General features: G+C 42.9%; 1 protein-coding gene across 3 annotated transcripts in view; it reads left to right on the forward strand.

Moving 5' to 3' along the window:
- The window catches only part of so (SIX homeobox 1 protein sine oculis), a 30766-nt gene extending 18526 nt beyond the window's left edge, over window positions 1-12240 (forward strand). For 2 of the 3 annotated variants that reach the window (XM_034320841.2, XM_034320842.2), the window contains exons 6-7: window positions 6307-6778; window positions 7570-12240. In XM_034320841.2, the coding sequence (XP_034176732.1) occupies window positions 6307-6778; window positions 7570-7851 (754 nt within the window). In that variant the 3' untranslated portion in view covers window positions 7852-12240. The remainder of the gene's footprint in view (window positions 1-6306; window positions 6779-7569) is intronic. The other variant, XM_034320843.2, reaches the window with a different exon arrangement.
- The last annotated feature ends 7649 nt before the right edge of the window (window positions 12241-19889 follow it).

Consider the following 19889-nt stretch of genomic DNA (forward strand, 5'->3'; position numbering starts at 1 on the left):
CGCGGTTTTAGTCTGACGATCGAACCAGCCTAATATTTTATCGTGTTACATTTCTTGGAGTAAGAAATGGGAAGGTATTTTACATCACCTTTAATCTGTCTTCCCGTTTGATTTGAAACGAGGAACGCGCGTTTACAATGCGCATACCGAGAGCGCATCTCGGTTCGTCGCGACGCCATACACCATTTCTATTTGCGCGTAACTCATCATAACAGTCCTTGACCACGAATTTTACTGCGACACGTTAACTGGTACGTGTTTTACGAGGATCATAGGTTTATAGGGAACATCACAGAGCCATGTTATCGTTTTAATGGATTATAGAAAATACAGTTCAAATTGAGATAGCTTTAACCATGCAAGCTACACGATTTATTCTCTTTCAGTCCCTATAACTTACAAACGCGTGTAGTCTCTTGCAACAGACTAGCGTTTGCTTCTCGCGTTTCCATCGGTAATATCGCCGCTCGATCTCTAAAATAAGATGTAGTTTTTCTTATTAATTGAAGCATTCGCGTAACTAGATGGGGAAGAGGGTGGGTTTGGACTTCCAGAAAATGTAGACTGGTCATCTTACTCTTTAAAAATTTTAAGGTTTTAAAATTCTAAGATCTCCTAGGTTCTAAAATCCTAAGGCTCCGAGATTCTAAAATTCTAATATTTCAAAATTCCACGGTCCTAAGGTTCTAAAATTCTAATACTCCAAAATTCTAAAATTTTAAGGCTTCGTGGTTCTAAAATTCTAAAGCTCCAAAGTTTTAAAATTTTAATATTCAATCATTCTAAAATTTTAAAGTTCCTAACTTCTAAAATTTCTAAGACTCCAAGACTTTAAAATTCTAAGGTCTCAAGGTTCTAAAATTCCAATAAAAAATTTTAAAACTCTGTCCATCCGGTCCCATCCCTGAATAATTTTAGTTACAACAATAAACGAAAACACGGTCGAAAATTAAAGAACTTTTACGAGATTCATAGTATGCCGAGCGTCGCGTCGCGTAACGAGCTACTTAACCAAACATCCCGGCAACGAGATTTACGAGTGGACGTGTTTGTCGTTGTTCCACCAACGTGTCGGATAGAATTTGGCATGAAAATGTAAATTTTCTGGCAGCAACCCTGCACGGGCATTCTTCCATGCAATTTCCCGTCGAAATGAGCCGCGATATTCCCCGTACCGTTGGATAAAGCGTCATTCATTTAGCGACGGATTTCGATGCAACCGTTACCTAGATGGTCGATAACTCTTCTTACCCGATGTCTACCGGTTCTACGAGCTAGGCTAATTCGTCTTTCGTTTATACCTAACTCTATGCTACCTTCCTAATTATCGCCTCGTTAATCTTACCGGTCGCTAGAGATTTGCATTTGAACGACACCGTCGAATTAGTACGTTCAGTTGGGAGAGATAGGGAGATCAGAGAATCCCTTCTCGCTGCCGATTAATTATAAGGAAATTAATTAAGTTCACGCTGGCATCTTGTGTAACAACATTCGATAAATAAGAGAGTTGAATTTTTTAGAATTCAAATTCCGCTGAATTCACATTGTGATTATAAAATGAATATCAATCATCGATTGATCTTCGATTCGCCGGTTGTTAAATGATTGACAGATAAAAATCGCAGCAGGTAAACGCGCAACTTCTCGGTCAGATAACAGGACCGAAGCGTTAAAACGCTTTTGGTGTTTCGGAATTCTTTAATCCGGATTACGTTGAACCTGCCACTCGGTAGTCCTCCTCGGTCTATGATGAGCGTGTTACACAAACGAACGAACACGTGGCTTGTCCCCTGTTATTCAGATTCTTCTTGCAAGAAGATAAAACTCGAAGGATACCGTCCTACCCCACACGAAAGTTTTGGTTAATGATTATGTCAATGAGCGGTTGATCGATTCCATCGCGTGAAACAGATTTAATCTAAGCGAGGATCGTGGAGGAACACCCAGTGCGCGACCTTTATTTTATCGAAAATATATGCAAATTGATCGGGAGCGAGATAAAGAATTCAGATAAATGGCTAAACGTGATTTATCGTGTAGATTTATTAATAGAGTATATATAGAGGCATGTAGCATTTGGTGAATGTTAGAGCTCCTGCGATTTAAGGAATTTTAGTGTTCTAAGATTAGGAAACTAAACGTCGATAACTGAAGGACTATGAATACTCTTTATTTCTTATTTTTAAGACATTTGTTTTTCAATAAGAGAGTTGCTTATCACGCCTAGTTTTGATAAACTCCGAGTAAAACAGACACCAAAGGAGTCAGTATTAGTAGAGAAGATGTTTTCTCCTGAAACTGCGAAACCGTCTGATTTAGCGGAGGGGTAGTATTCAGGTAAAAGAGAAAATAAAGCTTGACCATCCTGGAAAGGAGGTGAGCTCGAAGTTTGTAAACAGAGGCGTTGTGTACACGGTAGGCTGCATCCCCATTATTTTAGGCCGAAGAAATTCTTTCCTATCTGTTTATGGAATCAGCTGCCGGGCAAAGCCCCTTCTTCGTGCTCACCTGCCGGGCAGGCTGGATAGAGCAACGGGGCTTTTTTTTTTTTTCTCGGAGGAAAATCCCTCCCGACAAACTAGCTAACCGATGTTCAATTTGCTCTGTGTCCTAACCGGCTTCTTCATCCGCGGTGAAGGTTTGCCTTCCTGCCTTCTCGACGTTCGAGTAATCCTGAAACCATCCCCCTTGCTTGTTTGCATGGAACCTTCGAGGATAATACCGTGCCCATTCGATCCATGAAAGCGGAAGTCAACTTTCTTCCATTGGTTTCGACCAATATCCAGCTTTGCCGTCGGCGACAAGTATTTAACGCAGAATCTCTTAATTTTTCGTTATAAAAATCGACCCTTTCGAATACCCTCATAGGTGTTTGCTGAACAAGCAGTCGCAGACGCGAGAGGGGTGTCGCTTTCTTTCCTTTGTTTTTCTAACGAGTCTAATAATATTGTCTCGCGTTTCTAACGCGACGACGAGCGCAATCGGATCGCATCTCCGACCAGAATAGAAGCCGAAATCTCAGATCTCTTGGCTCGGCTTTTAGCCGGCTTTCGCTCGTCTTACTTGCTCTTTGCCCTCTGTCTAGGTTCATCCCTAAGGTAAACGGGATCTACGAAGCTCTCGCGAGACGTCGCGTTAAAGATCATTCTTATGACGCGGTATTACACTTATTCACACCCTCGAAAATTTCATTCTTGTATGATCCTAAACAGTGGGGGTGTGCAAAATCTTGTCTCGAATGCAGCGACGACTCCTTAATCGAGTTTAGGATTTCAAGTCGAATTAGAGTCCCGAAATGACACGGGTACCCGAATAAACTTTCGAGGTTCCAACCACATCAAGAAAATCATGGCAACGAGAAGAAACGACATTGTTGATATCTCCAAGTAAAAATCGTGTATAATAAACGTGGAACGGGGAAGAAATGGGACGAACGAGTGACCATGTGGGCACGACGGGATACCCGAGTTGCCTCAACCGTGAATCGTTCGACACGTTGGTGGAAATTAATAACACCCTTAAACACGCCGTGCATACCGTCGGGTAGAGTTTGTCGTAATTTCTTTTATCGTAGCATATTCGAGCGTCGTCTTTCATCGACGGCAATGACACAGGAGGGAAGAGTATTATTGGCGGGGTGATCGGTGATCGGTGGGTGGCGCTGTCTCAGCGCCACATTTTCTCGTGTATAAAGACCACGGCTGTAGATGAATGAAGAAAAAGACGAAGGTTAGAAGCTATGATGTCCGATCATATCTGTCGGTACCGTCGAACGAGACAACGACGTCTGTCCCGCGTTGTTTGAAACATCCAGCATATTATTCCTCCCCCTATCGACGGAGGAGGGAATCGTGCACGGGCTATTCGGTCGGATTAGCATAATTCGTAATTTAATTTCCCGATAAATTTCCTATGGCGTTACTCGCGCTGGGTCGACCGAAATGAGATGGTATCGGCTTGCGCGATTCCACTAATTCGCGTCTAAGTTTATATCGCTCGGCCAGAGAGCAGCACGGGGTCGAGATAGGATCAACCTTATCTCTCCTCCTCTTTCTTCTCCATTCTCTTTCTCTCGAATCCTTTTCTCTCGCAGCCGCCTCGTAAAATCGGATTATATCGGCTCTATCGCCCCTGCGTTGTCGCACACTTTATTCGAGCCAGCCACCAACACGATATCGCCCCCCCCTTCCTTGCTCTTTCGCAAACGACCTGGGTCAGGGTTCGTGGTGTACCGGTGCGGTAATCACGTTTCTCTTTAATGCCGATCAGTTGAACCCCATTGTTAAAACGAGGGACCAAATGAAAATATATTAACATTGCAAAAAATTCAATATACTTAAGAGTGTAATTGATAAAAATGATCAGATTAATCGCTAGTATTCTATATGTAGTAACATTGGACGATTGCATTGTTCCAAGGAGTCTGCGGTCAGCTGACGACCTTAAGGACTCCTCGAGGACATTATGCTGGTTCGTTCCGTAAGATAGAATCTTGTCGGTCCCACGTGAAACCGTTTCTCCGAGCATTTCTGTTTCTGGAAAACGGACGAATCGATCTTGCCTCGGACGTGGAGGCAACGGAATCTCGTAGCGGAGCTTATTTACGAACTGGCCGATTAATAAAACCAGAGCCTCGCCTTCGATCATTATCGCTGGTCGCTGTTTAAACCAGCGGACGCTATAAAATCGCGCGCCGCGTTTTGGGACCATTTCGGAATGGAAAAACAGCGATCCATCGCTGTTCCAACACGAGGTGGTGGATGAAGAAAAAGATGAAATAGAGGCGAACCCGATGGAGTGTGTAGTAGGTGTCGTGGCGAACGAGTCCACCGAATAAATGTCTCCTCCGCGCGATGAGTCACAAATCCTAATGAAAATAATAATGCCCGAAAGATTCCGTTCTGGTGGTGGTGGAGCGTCGCGCAACGCGGATAAATTTACTGCGCGATCTTGCCTCGGATAAGGCATACCTGGGGACACCTCGTCGGGGTTATAGACCCAGGCATGCAACGGGTGGCGCGGAAAGTACCGGTGGAAACAAGCCGATCCTCTTGTCCTTGCCGTGGAACGAACGTTGTCCCACCGCGTGTGGGATCTGTTGCATCGCGTCTTGTAGAAATAATTCTTTCTTGTCCCCGGGCGACGAGACCGTGCACCACCTCTGCAACCGGGCTAAACGAACGACCAGATTTTCACCTGCCGAACGGATTTATCGCTGCCCCTTCTAGGCACCGGACAAAAGGCCAGACTATCTTTCCCTCGATGAATCTTTTTTTCTTTCACGAGAGCCTTTAGTCTTGCTGCTTAATGTGATTTTGGTAACGTTCGTTTCGCGATCTCCTAGAGATCCTTTCGGATAGGATAGTCTTATGGTCTTTCGGACGATTGGATCTTCGAAAATTCTCTGGCATCTCTACCTCAAACGGGGTTTTATAGTGTATAAGGTAGTTCCAGTGTCAAGATTTTTACCGTATCAAGGTGGACGGAAAGAAGAAAAGCAGTAGGCCCTTTCTGTTATCAGCTCGGTAGCCCCTCGATGGTGGACCGGTTCTCGAAAACACCCCGTAGACAAGTGTCCTGGCACTTGCGGCGGAGACAGTGCCGTATCGCGGCGGTCACGTCTAAACGACTTGTAAAACAAGCGCTTAACGATTGCTCGTACCTGGATATAGAGAGTGTGGAAGAGGTGGGACTGTGAGAGGGAGAAAGGGAGAGAGAGAGATAGAAGTTAGAGACCGTTCAGGTCCCACGTGCTTCGGCTTCGAGGAGGTCCAGCCTGCTAAATCGAGTTTACGAGACGTCCAGTGGTGTCTCTCCCCTTCCTCTGCTCTCGCTTTATACAACATATTCCTATTCTTTCGTCGTTTTTTTTAACTTGTACCTACCCTCCTCCTCCCAGGTCGCAGCACGACTACCCTTAATTCACAAGTACCCGAGGGAAGCAGAGTACCCTCTTCCATGGTAGTTTACGCATCGACGCGGGTATTATCTTACACGATATTATTCTCCGGCCCTATCCTCTTCCGCTTCGAGTCACTGCCGATCACCAGCACGGCTGTTTCGTCTGTAATTATATTAGACCGGGTAGCTCGCGCCAGTAATCTCGTTCGAACGTGTGCATGGCTCGCGAAAGCACCGAGTCCTAGGATAGGATCCTAATTGGAATGCAGCCACCTGGACTGCTCGTCCCCCCACACTTATAGCGTTCAAGTTTGCATAAGAATACGCCTCGACGAGGAATAGTAGAAGGAAGATAAGAGGTCGAGGATTGTTGTACGTAATAACCTTGTTTCTATTTTGTTTCAGTGGCCAAAGAGAAGACAAAACCCACGTCGGTGGACTGGGTGATTCGAGCAGCGAGAGCGGCGACGAGACGAAGAGACAGGCGGTCAGCCAACAACAGCAACAGCAACCTTCGTCTTGCGCCGTTCAACAACAGCAACAGCAGCAACAGTTGGTGGAGCACCAGCAGACGCCCGGCATGTACCAGCTTCCGCCTCCGGTTTCCGTTTCCAGCCCGCACTCGTACCACCAAGGTCACGGCTCGACCTTGAGCCATCCTCACACACCCACCCACCACATGCAACACCACGACACAGGCAGCGAGAGCGGCGACGACAAGCGAAACCTTCATCATCAGCTGCAACATCATCTCCAGGTCGGTGCTCATGGTACTCCCCACGGCTTGGTACATCCCACGGCGACCTTGCCACCGCCACCACCGAGCTGCGCCCAACAGAAGACCCAGTTGGACTATATGCAGTACTATAGTCCACAGGTATAGTGTGAACTGTTTGTGCGGTTTCCTTCGGGACACAGAGGGTTACATTAGAGGTGGAGGGACTTTGATTTCTTAGATGCTGGACAAACAAGTGTATTTGAATGGGTGCAGTTTTCGGATAGTGATGATTATAGCCTTTGAAGAATATTTTCTTTTTTCTTTTGTAATTTTATCATAGCATTTGTTGCAGTGTTTATTGGTTATTGTAAGGAGAAAAGTTATGTTTATACATTGTGTCTAGATTTTTTAAATACAGTTCAGATAGATTCGTGTTTTATCAATGACAATCGTGTAATTGCATCGTTGTAAAAGATGAGGTTCAGGTAGACCATCAAGAAAGTTTCAGGTAGACCATCAAGAAACAATATTGGAACATTTTAATTCCCCCATGTCATTAATTTGCTGTTCAATTTGCTAATTCAAATCCTGTTTGATTCTTAACTAACGAATAACCATCTCTCATTCTATCATTTGCTTTTCCTTTTGCTTATCTGAAAACGCACACCTAATACATAACTATATAACTCTGTTTCTCTTACTTATCATTAATATAATAGAAACTTCCAGGTGTAAACTGTGTCCAGAAAGGCTGTAAGTATCGCGACGTTTCGCTGACCGTTGGCCATAAGCAGGGTAGGGGATAAAATTAGGGATCAGTAATTACATTCATTGACAATCCATAAGGTGTTAACGAAAAGTCGAGATACTTATTACACTTGGAAGATTACTGTACCCGGTACGTCCTAGTATGATACGCTAGCGAAGGATGGTTCGATTTCCTGTTCCAGGATTATCTGATCACCCCGACCTCGGCGGATCTGCAGAAGTCCCTTCCGCACACGGCCACGTCGATGCAGATGGGTGCTATAGCACCTTCCATGGGTGGGCTTAGCCCGATGGGCCCGTCGACGATGCTACCTAACACGATGCAGGGCGTGAACACTATGAACACGATGTCGATGAACGGCATGGGCATGGGTGCCTACCAAGGCATGGGTTCCATGGGGATGTCTACGTCGCACGGTAGTTATCACAGCGGTCTCGTCCTGGGTGATTATCACTCGTTGTGACCTTGGGCCCCGAGCAGTCAGGGCAAAAGGAACCAAGAGAAAACCTAACTCGTTTCGATTCGTAAAAGGGTCTGCCAACGGAATTGTTCCCGTGATATTCGCCGAGTCGCTAAGCTTTAACGAAATGACAGACACTAGATTTTGTCCGGAATGCGTGTTGGGTACATTATCCGCGCTCGGCGAATGTAGGTAATTAGGAAACGCGTTCTCTGTCGCTTTCGAGGCGGAGAATAATCCGTCGAGACATTCTCGATGGTAAATAGGACAGTTTTGAAGTCTGAAGGCATCGTGTGATTTGATTGAAACAGGTCACTTGATACGTTTAATCCGGATGATGTCTTAAGACGTCGAGCTGAATCTGCAGAGATTCTGAGGTAGTCTTGAGAAATGTTCCTGGTTAAACGTGTTAATCAGTTGCTTATTATGAAAAATTTCACTATAGACATCGAAGTATCTTTAATTAATAGGATCACGCGATGCCTCGACTTTGAAGTAACCGAGAAGCAAGCACGCCGTTGTTAACGCAGACATGGCGCACCCGCACCAGTTCTCCCGACGGAGGGAGCTCATAGTAGAATATTATTATTATTAATTAATAGTAGCCGTGGAACGAGAGGAAAATCGAGGCAACGGGGGAAACGCTTCCGGGTGAAAATAGCAAAAGACATATTAGCATTTTTCTTTTCCCGTATCGCGTAGCGCGCGAGACAAGCCAGAGCCTAATTACTTCCAGAAACGCAACCCCTATGGCAGGGTTGTGACTATATTCTTTTCTTTTCTTTTTCTTTTTTCTCGCGAATCGCTCCGTACTTCTAATCTCGTAGCGTACCGCCTCTACCTTAGGTCCCTTTGAATAAGAACACGAGCATAACGTTATTTACGGTTACCAGTAGACGGTTCAGACTCCGTACAAGCTTCAGCAAGCTGCCAATTTTCCTTGACCCCTTCGAATGCTGTGTTTTCAAACGTCCGTGCGAAACAGTGAAAATTAACGAGCTCTGCTTTCGGCCAAGTTTCTCGGAACACATGATTGATTAGTCAAGCAATTATAGCGCAATTGAAAAGTTTGGCTCGTAATGTTTTTCTTAACACTTTCCGCTTTAGCAACGAAACTGTACTTAAGTATGATTAAAAGTACTTAAATTGGTTATAGTCATTTTAAGCTTGCAGAGGTTGAATTTCAGAATCAAGTTTCAAAATATAACGTCCCGGCATTTGACCGTAAAGAGAAAGATAAAAACACGGCAGACGTCGATGGTCCCTAAAGAACATTCGTTTCCCAAAGTCCAGAATAATTCCTGAGGCGTGTACGGATCTCAGCCAGCCGCTAATTAATTAACGTCGCTATAACGAACCACACACGCTCCTCACACACTACACTATTCCCTTTCCCTTCCTTTACACCGTACGCTTCTGTGTTTGTCCTGTGTACATATGTAGATAATATACACGCATAACAACACTTACACCTATCACACACGTACACGTATTCGAGAGAAGATTAAGTTAATTCTCGTCTCTACTCGAGACGAGTACCGGGTGTTCGCGAATCAAGTTCGCGAATCGCGATTTTCGTTCTCTATCTCTTACGAAAAAAGAAAACGCTCCTTATTTATGGCTTTCAAGCTTGTCCGTCTCGTTTCTATCTCCCGTTTCTATCAATTTGAGATCTAACCGTTGGTCCGGGACTGTTCAAGAGTTCCTCATACGTGCTCTTCTGTTGAAGAAGAGATAGAGGAAGGTAGCTGTTGATTTTTTATCTCTTCATTAACCCTTCTACTATGAAGGACGTATATATACGTCATTGGAAATTTAGCACGTTGATCGTCGCTTTAATTTTCAATAGAGATTTGCGGGTACCCGATTCTTAAATCAGATAGTAATCGAGTCGAATGGAACCCCACCAAAGTTCGTCCAGGAAATAAATTTATTCGGGTACCCCTAATTTTCGAACCCCAATGATATTCAACACGTGAAAGTTTTCCCAACCATTTCTACGAACTCTTGCACAGTCGACCTCACCAACGGAAATACTTAATGAAAACGTCAGGAAATTCGCGAACTATTCTGGCAAATTTCTCGTACACCTGGTATATTAAAAATAAATAAACACTGTCGGTAGAGAATAAGTTAGTACGTAAGTTATCATTTATTCGCAGTTCGTAGTCTGTACATAAAAATGAACAGCGAGAGGAGAGCGAGAGAGGAGATGATGATGACGATGATGATGGAGCAAGAGGCACGAAGAACGACTGAGAGAATGAAAGAAAAGTGAGAAAGGGGTGAGACAGATAGGAGAGAGAGAAAACGGCATCGTACAGGTGACAAAGCGACAAGAGGGTGAGAAAAGTAAGAGTACTTTTTTTCTTTTTTCTTTTTTTTTTTTTATCGGTTCTCTATTTAAGGGACATCTATCGCGCAGATGTCCGGAATTAATGTATTATTGAATCGGTTGCGACATTGCCTTCTAAAGATTCTTATCTAGGGATCGCTGAGGAGGGAAAGGATATTTCTCTTTAGAATGAGTCCTCGGGACGAAACAGGGTATGCAAGAGGAAACGAGCGAATAACGAGATAGAGATTATAATACAAGTTCTTTTGTATCGTGTAGAAATTCGCATTTTCTTTTTATCATTAACACGTTAACTCTTCACTTGGCACCTCGTTAAATTAATACTGATATTAATGCTAATTGGAATTTCATTTTTATTCAATTGGATAATTGGTAAATTTTTGATGCCAAATCACTGTGATTGCTTATTAAGTATACGATTGATCTACGATTAATATTCACTATTCAAACTTGGCCTCCGCTTTTATTAATTACATAAAATTCGAGGTAGTTAACGAGTTAACATCACCGAATTTCGAAGGAAAATAGCAATTGATTTCCAAAGATTATCATCTTTTAAATTCATTTGTTTTATTTTTGGGCCCATTGATTTCAAACAATAGAAAATAGAAAATTGGAAAAATGTATCATCCAATTGGAATCTATCGCAAAATGGATCCTATTTTTTATCGTCACTTTTATTCAGGTTGATATTCAACAAAGCTAAAGTTGTTTTATAATATTTCAAGAAACAGCGATCGAATTTTTCAATCTCTGTGTTGCGTTTTCCTCGAGATTTCTATAAATTCATCGAGCAGTCAGAACGTTTCTCCATTCACGCACAATCTACGCTTTGTAACGGCACAGTGTGTAACACACTCCTTCGTGATCGGACTGCACACCAATCGCGAATACATTCCGAAAATTGCACACGCATACGGGGATTAAAGGCGGAAGTTTCGCCAACTACAGGAAACGTTTGTCTAAACGACGCGAATAAATAAGCTGCAGTTTATTATTATTACATTCAGTCGCAGCGTTGAGAACAAAAAATTAGATTCAGTATATCCGATCATGATTTAATATTTTTTTATTTTTATTTTTCATGATACAGGGCATTCCATGACTATTGATACAGATTTCAATCGCAAATGTAAAATTTATTCAAATGACGCTTTATTTCTTCTAAAAAGTTAGTTTGAATATTTGCAATTTTAAATTAACAATCTGATAATCAAGATGTTTAACAATTTATTTTTATCGTATCAGTTGTTTGAGGACACCCTGTATATCATTTAGAAAATCACAATTTTTGTTTTTATCTATTTTTATCAATCTTCGTTAAAAGACAAAGCAATTTTATTTCCATTTTGTTTTCTTTTTTTTTTTTAATGATTTTATCAGAGATTCCTCTTTGAAATCTGATCAAGTTTTTAATGACGTCACGAATGATTCAGTGATCTGATCATGTTTGAAGAATTTCACAGTAGCTTTCTCCATACAGTGAGAGAAGAAACTGAAGCTTCGCATATTAATTTAAAAAATGAAAATATATGAATTTTTCTTGGCTAAGAATACTCGTCCAAGCACGATCGTTGCACAAATTTTTATACAATAACGAACAGATGATTTACAAATGAAAAAGAAAGTTACAGAGAGACATAAAGGAGGATCATTAAAACGAGAGACACGCATAAATAGCCGTAGACGAAGCTAGGGACACATTGTGTGTACCATTTCGAACCGGTGAACACGTTTTACGAGGACGATTATTAATAACCAGACACTTCTTCCCAACACAATTCTTGTCGTTTGTGTATTTTAACAGGCAAGCTTTTAAACGTTGCACAACTAACTAAAAAAGACGAAACAGAAAATCGTTTGAGAAAGAGAGAGAATTTAATGTGTGAGAGTGAGAAAAAGAGAGTATAATTGAGAAAATATGGAAGGAGAGGCACGAGATAGATAATTAAGAAAGATCACACGATGTACGATCGAACTGTAACCGAAGTAAAGTTGATGTTATTTAAAGTAATAAAAGGAAAATATTATATACACGTCCAAGTGGAACATCCTTGCACGATATCCTGCAAAAATCATGTATCCTTTTCGTTTATGGATTACGTTATTTAATTATTGTTAACCCTTGAATAGCTGGGTTAATCTTGACTCTGTACCCATTAGTATAAGCAGGATTATGAGTTCTAGAAATTTTGAAATTTTAGCATTTTAGAATTTTTGAAATTTGAATTTTTCTCCAATTGAACTTAATCCTAAACTCAGCGAACCAAGCTATTAATCGTCGAATATCTGTGTAAAACGAGAAACGCGTATATTATCTCTTTCATTGCTACTGTCACTTATAAATTCTCCTGAAGTCTACTCAGGGGGGTTATAGACACTTACAAGCACCCAAGTTCGAAGATAGGGTGCTTAGTGGTATCTTTAGATGCTTGGTCTAATGTAGTTTAAGATTTAACGCCTCATATTTTTATACGTATAAATAGAAGTTTACTGCATCCAAGTTTTCCTATAAATCTCATAAATCTCTGATGGTTTAATGTTTCTGTGATCGAATAAGTTAGACTCGGTCTTCTTACTATTTCAATCAAGATAGTTATACTAGACTCGATTAATTTTGCGTCTGGTATAAATTCTCTATCAATAAATCATTCTGTACGGCTGGTCATTTGATCACAGGCTACTAAGACATTCTATTGGTTTCATTAGATTTTATAAATCATAAATTTTAACAAATCTTCTGTCTATAAATGTACTTTATGTAAATTTGAATCGTCAGACAGCAAATGCTAGGTCATTGTATTCTATTATCAGAAATTATACCAATTTCAATACTGTTGTCCTTAAACTATTAGAAACTGACAAATAGAGAGTATTGAAATTTAAAAATTTATATTTTTAACAAAAAGAAGAGAAGAAGATGGCATCTTTATTTTTGAAGAAGAAGAAAAGAAAGAAGAAAGAGAGCCCTGTTTACTACCTGCAAAACAGCTGAAAAAGATCTCTAAACGATACGCGATAGTAATTATTTCAAAACGAGCCATCGGTCTATTAGTTGTATCAGCGATCGCCGATGACAGATAACGTCGGTCTGCCCTTTGTCCCGATATTTGCCTGTGGAACATTGTTCGACGGGGACCTTCGTCTATCTTTGGGATCGGCTTCTTCGATCCTGAAAAAGAGCATCTGGCTGCTGCTTCCACGTGGCCCGATTTCTTTGTGCTCTCAACTAGGTCCTCCCGTTTGATCTGTCCATCCAAGCTTCTAGGAATCCGTCGAGATTGACGGTAAAAACAGCAACAAAGGAGAGAAAGTAAAAGGTATATATTTAAAGCATATAAAAGAAGAAATAACAATTTTGTAAGAATTTCCCGATATCATTACCGGTTTCTTGACGATTAATAATGACACAAGAATTATTAATATTTCAAGAGTTTCGAGTCTATCAAATCTACCATTCTTTCAGATACCTTTTCTCCCGGATCATGCTTAACTCTCGGGCTTCCTAGTAGAGGAGATGGTTTTAGAAGAACCTAAAAAGTATCCAAAGATCCTTTAATCGGCTCCCTGGGACTGCCGAGCACTCGAGTGTTCCCGATTTCACTCCATCCTTTTTCTCCCTAGATGTTTCCTCCTCGATCCGTCAGCCGGCCGGAATAAGAGCAGTCGACGCATGCTCATCGGCCTGTTATAATTTCGGTTCTATTAGCCTCGTAGTGGGACCATAAGCCCCGAAGGGATTTCAAGAGATCGTAAAGTTAAGCCTGGACCCCACAGAGGTACCACCGTGCCTCGACGTTCCTTCTCAATGTGTAGGTGTACGCTTCCCTTTTGGCTGTGTCCTACGCACATTATTCATCAAAGGTACGCAATAAAAAATTAGAGTATTAATAACAGATACTAGATCACCCAGGCAAAATATTTTAAATATTATAGAAAATCATTTGAAAGTGTTATAGTTGTAGAAGGTAGTACTATAGGCTACAGAGTTTAGTATCTGCAGCAGTAGTGTCCATTAGTATTACTAATTAGTATTAGATTAATGATATTGTAGTATTGATATTAATATTGATAATAGTACAAACGCCCCTAACCATTAGTACCAATATCATCATCTCTAATTAACATTAATATCAGTATCGGTACTGTTATTGTTCCAAAATTAACATAAAAAGTTCCATGCGTCGTGTAATGGAACGTTAATCCAGAAAAAGCAAAAACGTGCCTCGAGTATCACTGGGGTCTATACAGACCTGAAGAGCCATGAAGGGCGAAAACTCTGTGAACAGGGTCCATTTATGAGTACACCGTCAAGTAGCATCTTGACACGGAGCTCAACAATGGCTACTTGTTAGCTCATCGCGTCAACAGAGAAAGGAAAACGACACCGGGTCCCGATTCCACGAGCTTTTCACCTGTCTAAAATGGAAAGTCTTTGAAATCCGCCGCTTCTTAAATGAGAAACCTTAATTTAATTACATAATGGCTTGAAGATTTATTCGTCTAATTTCGAGTCTAATTTCACGCTTACCAACGAAAGTCTATTAATAGATCTTGAGCTTATTAAAGATCTATAAAGATTCACCGATTGTTAATAATTGATCGAACAGGTGCAACGAAACGTTGTAGTTCAGGAATTTCGTGGAATTTTGGAAAATCTTTTTTCACGAGGTCACGGATCGACAACGTTGCTCGAATAAAACGGATAAGAAGTTTGACGGCGTTACAATGCGGTCATTACGCGTCTATAATGACGGCGCATTCAAGCACGAACGACCAAGGTGAATTGCAATGCACCACCGGCCCCATCCGAAAGCATCTGTCCGCTAACAATAGCTATACGTTGCGCCACCCTGCGAATCGTTACGCAGAAATTAATGATGCCTGTTCGACGTCGAACCTTGTCAAAATTACAGGCTGTCTCTTCGACGGATCATCCTCTTAAGGAAGTTTAAACGGAGTCAAAATTGTGCTATCAACATCATGGTGTGCTGAACAAATTTTCAGGATCCCGCCTGAATCAGAAAAAGATTTCCGACCTGAAGCCTGACCCGAGTTTTTGAGTACCCGCAAACACCCCTACTGTTTACCAGAGACACCCTGTATACCCTTGCAGCCAAGAAGCATAAGGGATGCGCGGAGCTTCGATCGATTCGTTGAAACGAACGAAAATAATACATTCGACCCTGCTTTCTCAATAATCACACCTGAATATTCCTGAAAAGCCAAGGTGTCCGTTAGATATTTAGAGCAGACGACTGTTAAAAGTAATATTTCATAAGATTGAATATACAATGAAATTAGTGGGTTGCTAAGGAAAGTCTGATCATCAGGAACCATCTGTGCTTACAACTATTTCTGGAGGAGGTAAATCGGTTCATTACCTCAGAATTTGGATAAGATTCTCCAAATTTTAAAGTTCAATGACTACAGATGCATCGCAAATGAGCATCAGTGATACGATCCAGAGACTATTGGAACTTAAAGATAACAGAGAATGTTCGAAAGCCAGGTTTACAATGTATCGATGTAAATAACGAAGCGACGGGGTTAAAGTCGCTACGCGGTGCGCTTAGACAGAGCAACCAGAGGTGGGAGAACGATTTCGAAGGGGGGAATATTTATGGGCAGACCGGCTGAAATTAATTTATGCAGCCGCATAGGCTGCCACGTAATTTATTCGCGGTGCTCGCGACGATCAGTCACTCTCTTCACTGGCTTTTGTGTGTAAGGAAATCCTTGCCCATTAGAAACGGCCACGAAGAGCCCTTTCCCTCCGCCTATACACCCAGTCGATCCCTCTTTCTGTTTCTCTTCCGAGTGACTCGATACCGGGCCATGTACCGTCAAGATCTGGAATCATTGTTGTTGAATCTATGGGTTCGCCCTGAAGATCATTTAATCATCAGAGAGTCAATTATTGATCCTCAAATGGTGACTGTGATCATTACACACGCTTTAAGTACATTCGCGATCAACGATGCGGTCAGGATCCACATAAGTCGCAAGGACACGAAGAGTTCACGAGCAACGATGAAAGATCCAGGACTCCGAGATTCGGGAAGAAGCGGTTTCGGGAGCACAGAGGAACGACGAGGAGTAGTAAAGGAAAGAAGAAAGGAGAAGGAACAGGCAGGATCTTTGTCCAGGATCTGCAGTGCACCCGTGTTATGATTTGTGGGGGCCCAGATCCTGATCCTGTCTGCCTGGAAGAGGGCACCCACGCTTTCCAGGAACCGCGTCCTCCTCGTACGAACGAAGAGGAACGAGGAGAAAGGGTGGGGTAGAAGGGCAGGCCCGGTGCACGGGTGGGGGGACGTCTTCGAGATCAACCGACCCGATTACACCGAGGGTGTAATGGACGGACTAATTTGTGAAATTTAAATTCCGTCCCCGACGTTTTACCGCGAGCTGAGCCGGTGTGCCTGGAGGAGCCCGAGGTCAAGATAAATCGCGACCCCCTCCTGGACTTCATAGAATCTACGGGAACGATCCGGAGGATCTTTCTGGAAAATCGTAGGTGGGCAGAAGAGGTGGCCGTGTCGCACCGAAGTGATATCTAGATTCGTGTTTCGATCGTCTCCGAAGGGCATTACGTGATTCCTATTATTAAGTCTGAGGCTCCTTGCCCCAAAAATTGAATACAGTTTTTGGGAAAATTCTCAATTTCCTGGAATACTCCCTCGAAGGACCAAAGTTGGAAGGCCCAAATGTCAGAGAAGCAAAAGAGCCAAGCAATAAGACAATGGTCCCCAGAACGGGCAGCAGGAGAAAGGAAGGGAACACCAGGAAGGGAAGTGGCACGGTACGCTGAAAAGGTAGGGAAAAAAAAAAGAAAGGGAGAAAGCAAAAGATGGGAGCATCGGGAGCAAGACGTCGACGGAGTGGCGGATTAGAGGCGGCTTCTCGCTGTATAGCGAGCGGGCCTATTGTCGGGCCGCATAATACGGTTATGATTTAGTTTTGGGTCGTGAGGATACGAGCGAACGAATGAACGAACAGACCAAAGGGGGCCTGACGGACTGTGCCTGGATGCAAGGAGAGGGGCCCGAGAGCTGTTGGTGTCGGGTTACAGCGGGGCCAGGGCCCCGCCTGGACATCCACACGTCTTCGTATCCGCGGACCCACACGCAGTCGGGCCCTTTAAGCGTGCCCATAACTGCGTGTACCGAGGGCCACGATCACGCGTGTCCCACTGTCTCTCATCTGTGTCCCCCTTCGCTTCTAGTTATCTCTGTACCTTTATTCCGTTTCCCTCTGAAAGGACGCTACCTTTTATCGGCTACCTTTAAGCTGCGTCTACATTATATAACAAAACGATGTTGTAAAACGAATTGTTTTATAACCTTGTTGTACATAACTTGTTGCAAGATTGCGCTTTTTAGTAACAAGTTTGTACAGCATTAACCTTTGGATTCTGGACATGATTCCGGAAATGATGTTCATTTAACGGAAAAATCTCTAGGCACGGGAAGAGTCTAGGATGTCGACGAGAGAAAGTATAAACAACTGTCGTGTAATTTTCTCGTTTTGCATAAAAATGATCCAACAATCGTCGAGTTTCTCCGGCGACCGTGCTAGCGAAGATGGCCCGGTGATTTTTCTAGGGTAAAATAAAAATAACCTGTCACCTTACGCCGCAATGTCCCTTTCTTGCACGACGCGGGTGCACGTTCCGCGAACTCGCGAATTATGAATATGATTATCTCGGACGGGCTCTTGACGGGAAGCCAGACCTGTCCCAGAGGTGTCACCTTACATCCTCCCCCTCCTCCATGGTGTCGACGCTCCTAGGGACCCCTCGTGCCGCTCTCCCGTCCTGACTTGGCGCGTGACGTCGCTTCTCGTAACCGAATCTCGCGAATAATTGGACCTCGACAGGCTTAGCTTTCCTTTCGTTCGCTTCTCTATCGCTTTCCAATAAAGACAAATCTATTTTGTTCCATCTACATATTTCAAAATGTAGATATACTTTCAACGATAATACAGCAAGCTCGGTCCCTGCTTCTTTTGGATTCGAGCCACGACCTTTCTTTAACAATTATGAATTTCATTTAATTTTATTTTGTTGTTATTACTTTTTGTTACATGTATAATAAATGTTGAGAAAATAAAAATGTGAGAGGAATACGCTTCCTCATCAAAAATTCATCCTTTTCAAAATTGACCGGTGAAAATTTCTCAGTCGCCGCATCAAGACGTAGCTCGTCGTTATCCACGGCCACGATCGGCCTCCGGTTAATATGTAAAAATGTAAATGGTCCGGACGATCGACGTCCAACAGCGAAAGCGAGTTGTTCCGTCTGAAAAAAAAGGAGAAAAAAAAAACGTAAAAAGAGAAAGAACACGAGCGTTTCTCGGAAGAGGCGAACTCAATCACCGGAGAACTGGATTCACCGAAAAATGTTCAGCTGAATCAATGATCCTCGGAAATTGCAACATGGACCAATTACACTCGCCTTATGGAAACTGTAGTGGGCTGACAAAATTGAAATCCATCGAAGTGAAGGATGTTAAAACGAACGAATGAGAGAAGATAAATCGAAGGTATGAGAGGAAGGGGGATGCAGATGGGCCGTCAGCCTCTTTTCCGCAGGGTCCCGCAATAAATTTAAACGGGGCCAACAAGGGCCGGTTCGCAACCGGCGATAACGATCGAACGAACGTCAGAGAAGTGCTAAGTAACTACCGATCGTATCGAAGATAAAATTACTCGACTGCAGGCATCCGTCCTGTGTGCCTGCCACGGTGCACCATAGAACTTTTCGTCGCGTTATTGACGCGTCACCTAAAACGGTCACCGATACGACACCATGTGACCAGTTGCCAACAATGGCCGACACGAACGGGCTAAACAGGACCCGCTTGTGTGTTTGACGTTTATGAATCGAATTTCTCGACGGGTCGTCAGCCGACTGATACGTGAGGGAGATACGCTGGAAAAGCCCCCTAAAGTATACGCGCCATGGGACTGATCTATACCCTACCCGATGACGCGATACGTCAACAGTTTCTGTAAACTGTTTCAACAGTTCGGATGTATTAAGAAAAGCCGCGACGTGTATATTTGTTGGGATTCTGTGGAGCTCCTCTTATCGCAGAGTTTATTTTATAGAAATGAATGAATGAAATTGTTTGAAACTGAATTTGAAAGGAGTGTTAGATTCTTGAAGCGAATGGCACGGATCGGTAATTCATTTTTATTTACCGATATTTCCCTGGACGAAGAGGTAGCTCGTGTACCATCCCACTGACAAAAGGATTTCAACCCCCGTGAACAATTACAACCAGTGTGGAATGCATAAAATACAATTCTCTTAATTCCCCGTATCGTTGTTCGCGGTACACAACCGTCTGCACCCTAATTTCATTCAGCCCTCCAATCGCCCCATAGAAATTCGTACCGCTCGATTCAAACCCACCAAGCATATGTCAAAGATCTTGTCCCCTCTTCCGTACAATGACACCATGGAATTTCGTGCAGACGATTGGCTGGCCGTTCGTCCAATGAAACACACGATCGCGGGGAGAGTTCTATGGGGGTTGACACGCGGTGAGTCTCGTGGGGTGGAATTTATGGGCTTACCCAGGCCGCTAACGCAAATATAATAACTCCCTCCTTTTCTATGGGATTACGCTAGATTATATAAGACACTTGGCGCTTTTGGGAGACAGAAATGTTGAA

Source organism: Osmia lignaria, chromosome 12 (genome assembly GCF_051020975.1).
Source record: "Osmia lignaria lignaria isolate PbOS001 chromosome 12, iyOsmLign1, whole genome shotgun sequence".
NCBI lineage: Eukaryota > Metazoa > Arthropoda > Insecta > Hymenoptera > Megachilidae > Osmia > Osmia lignaria.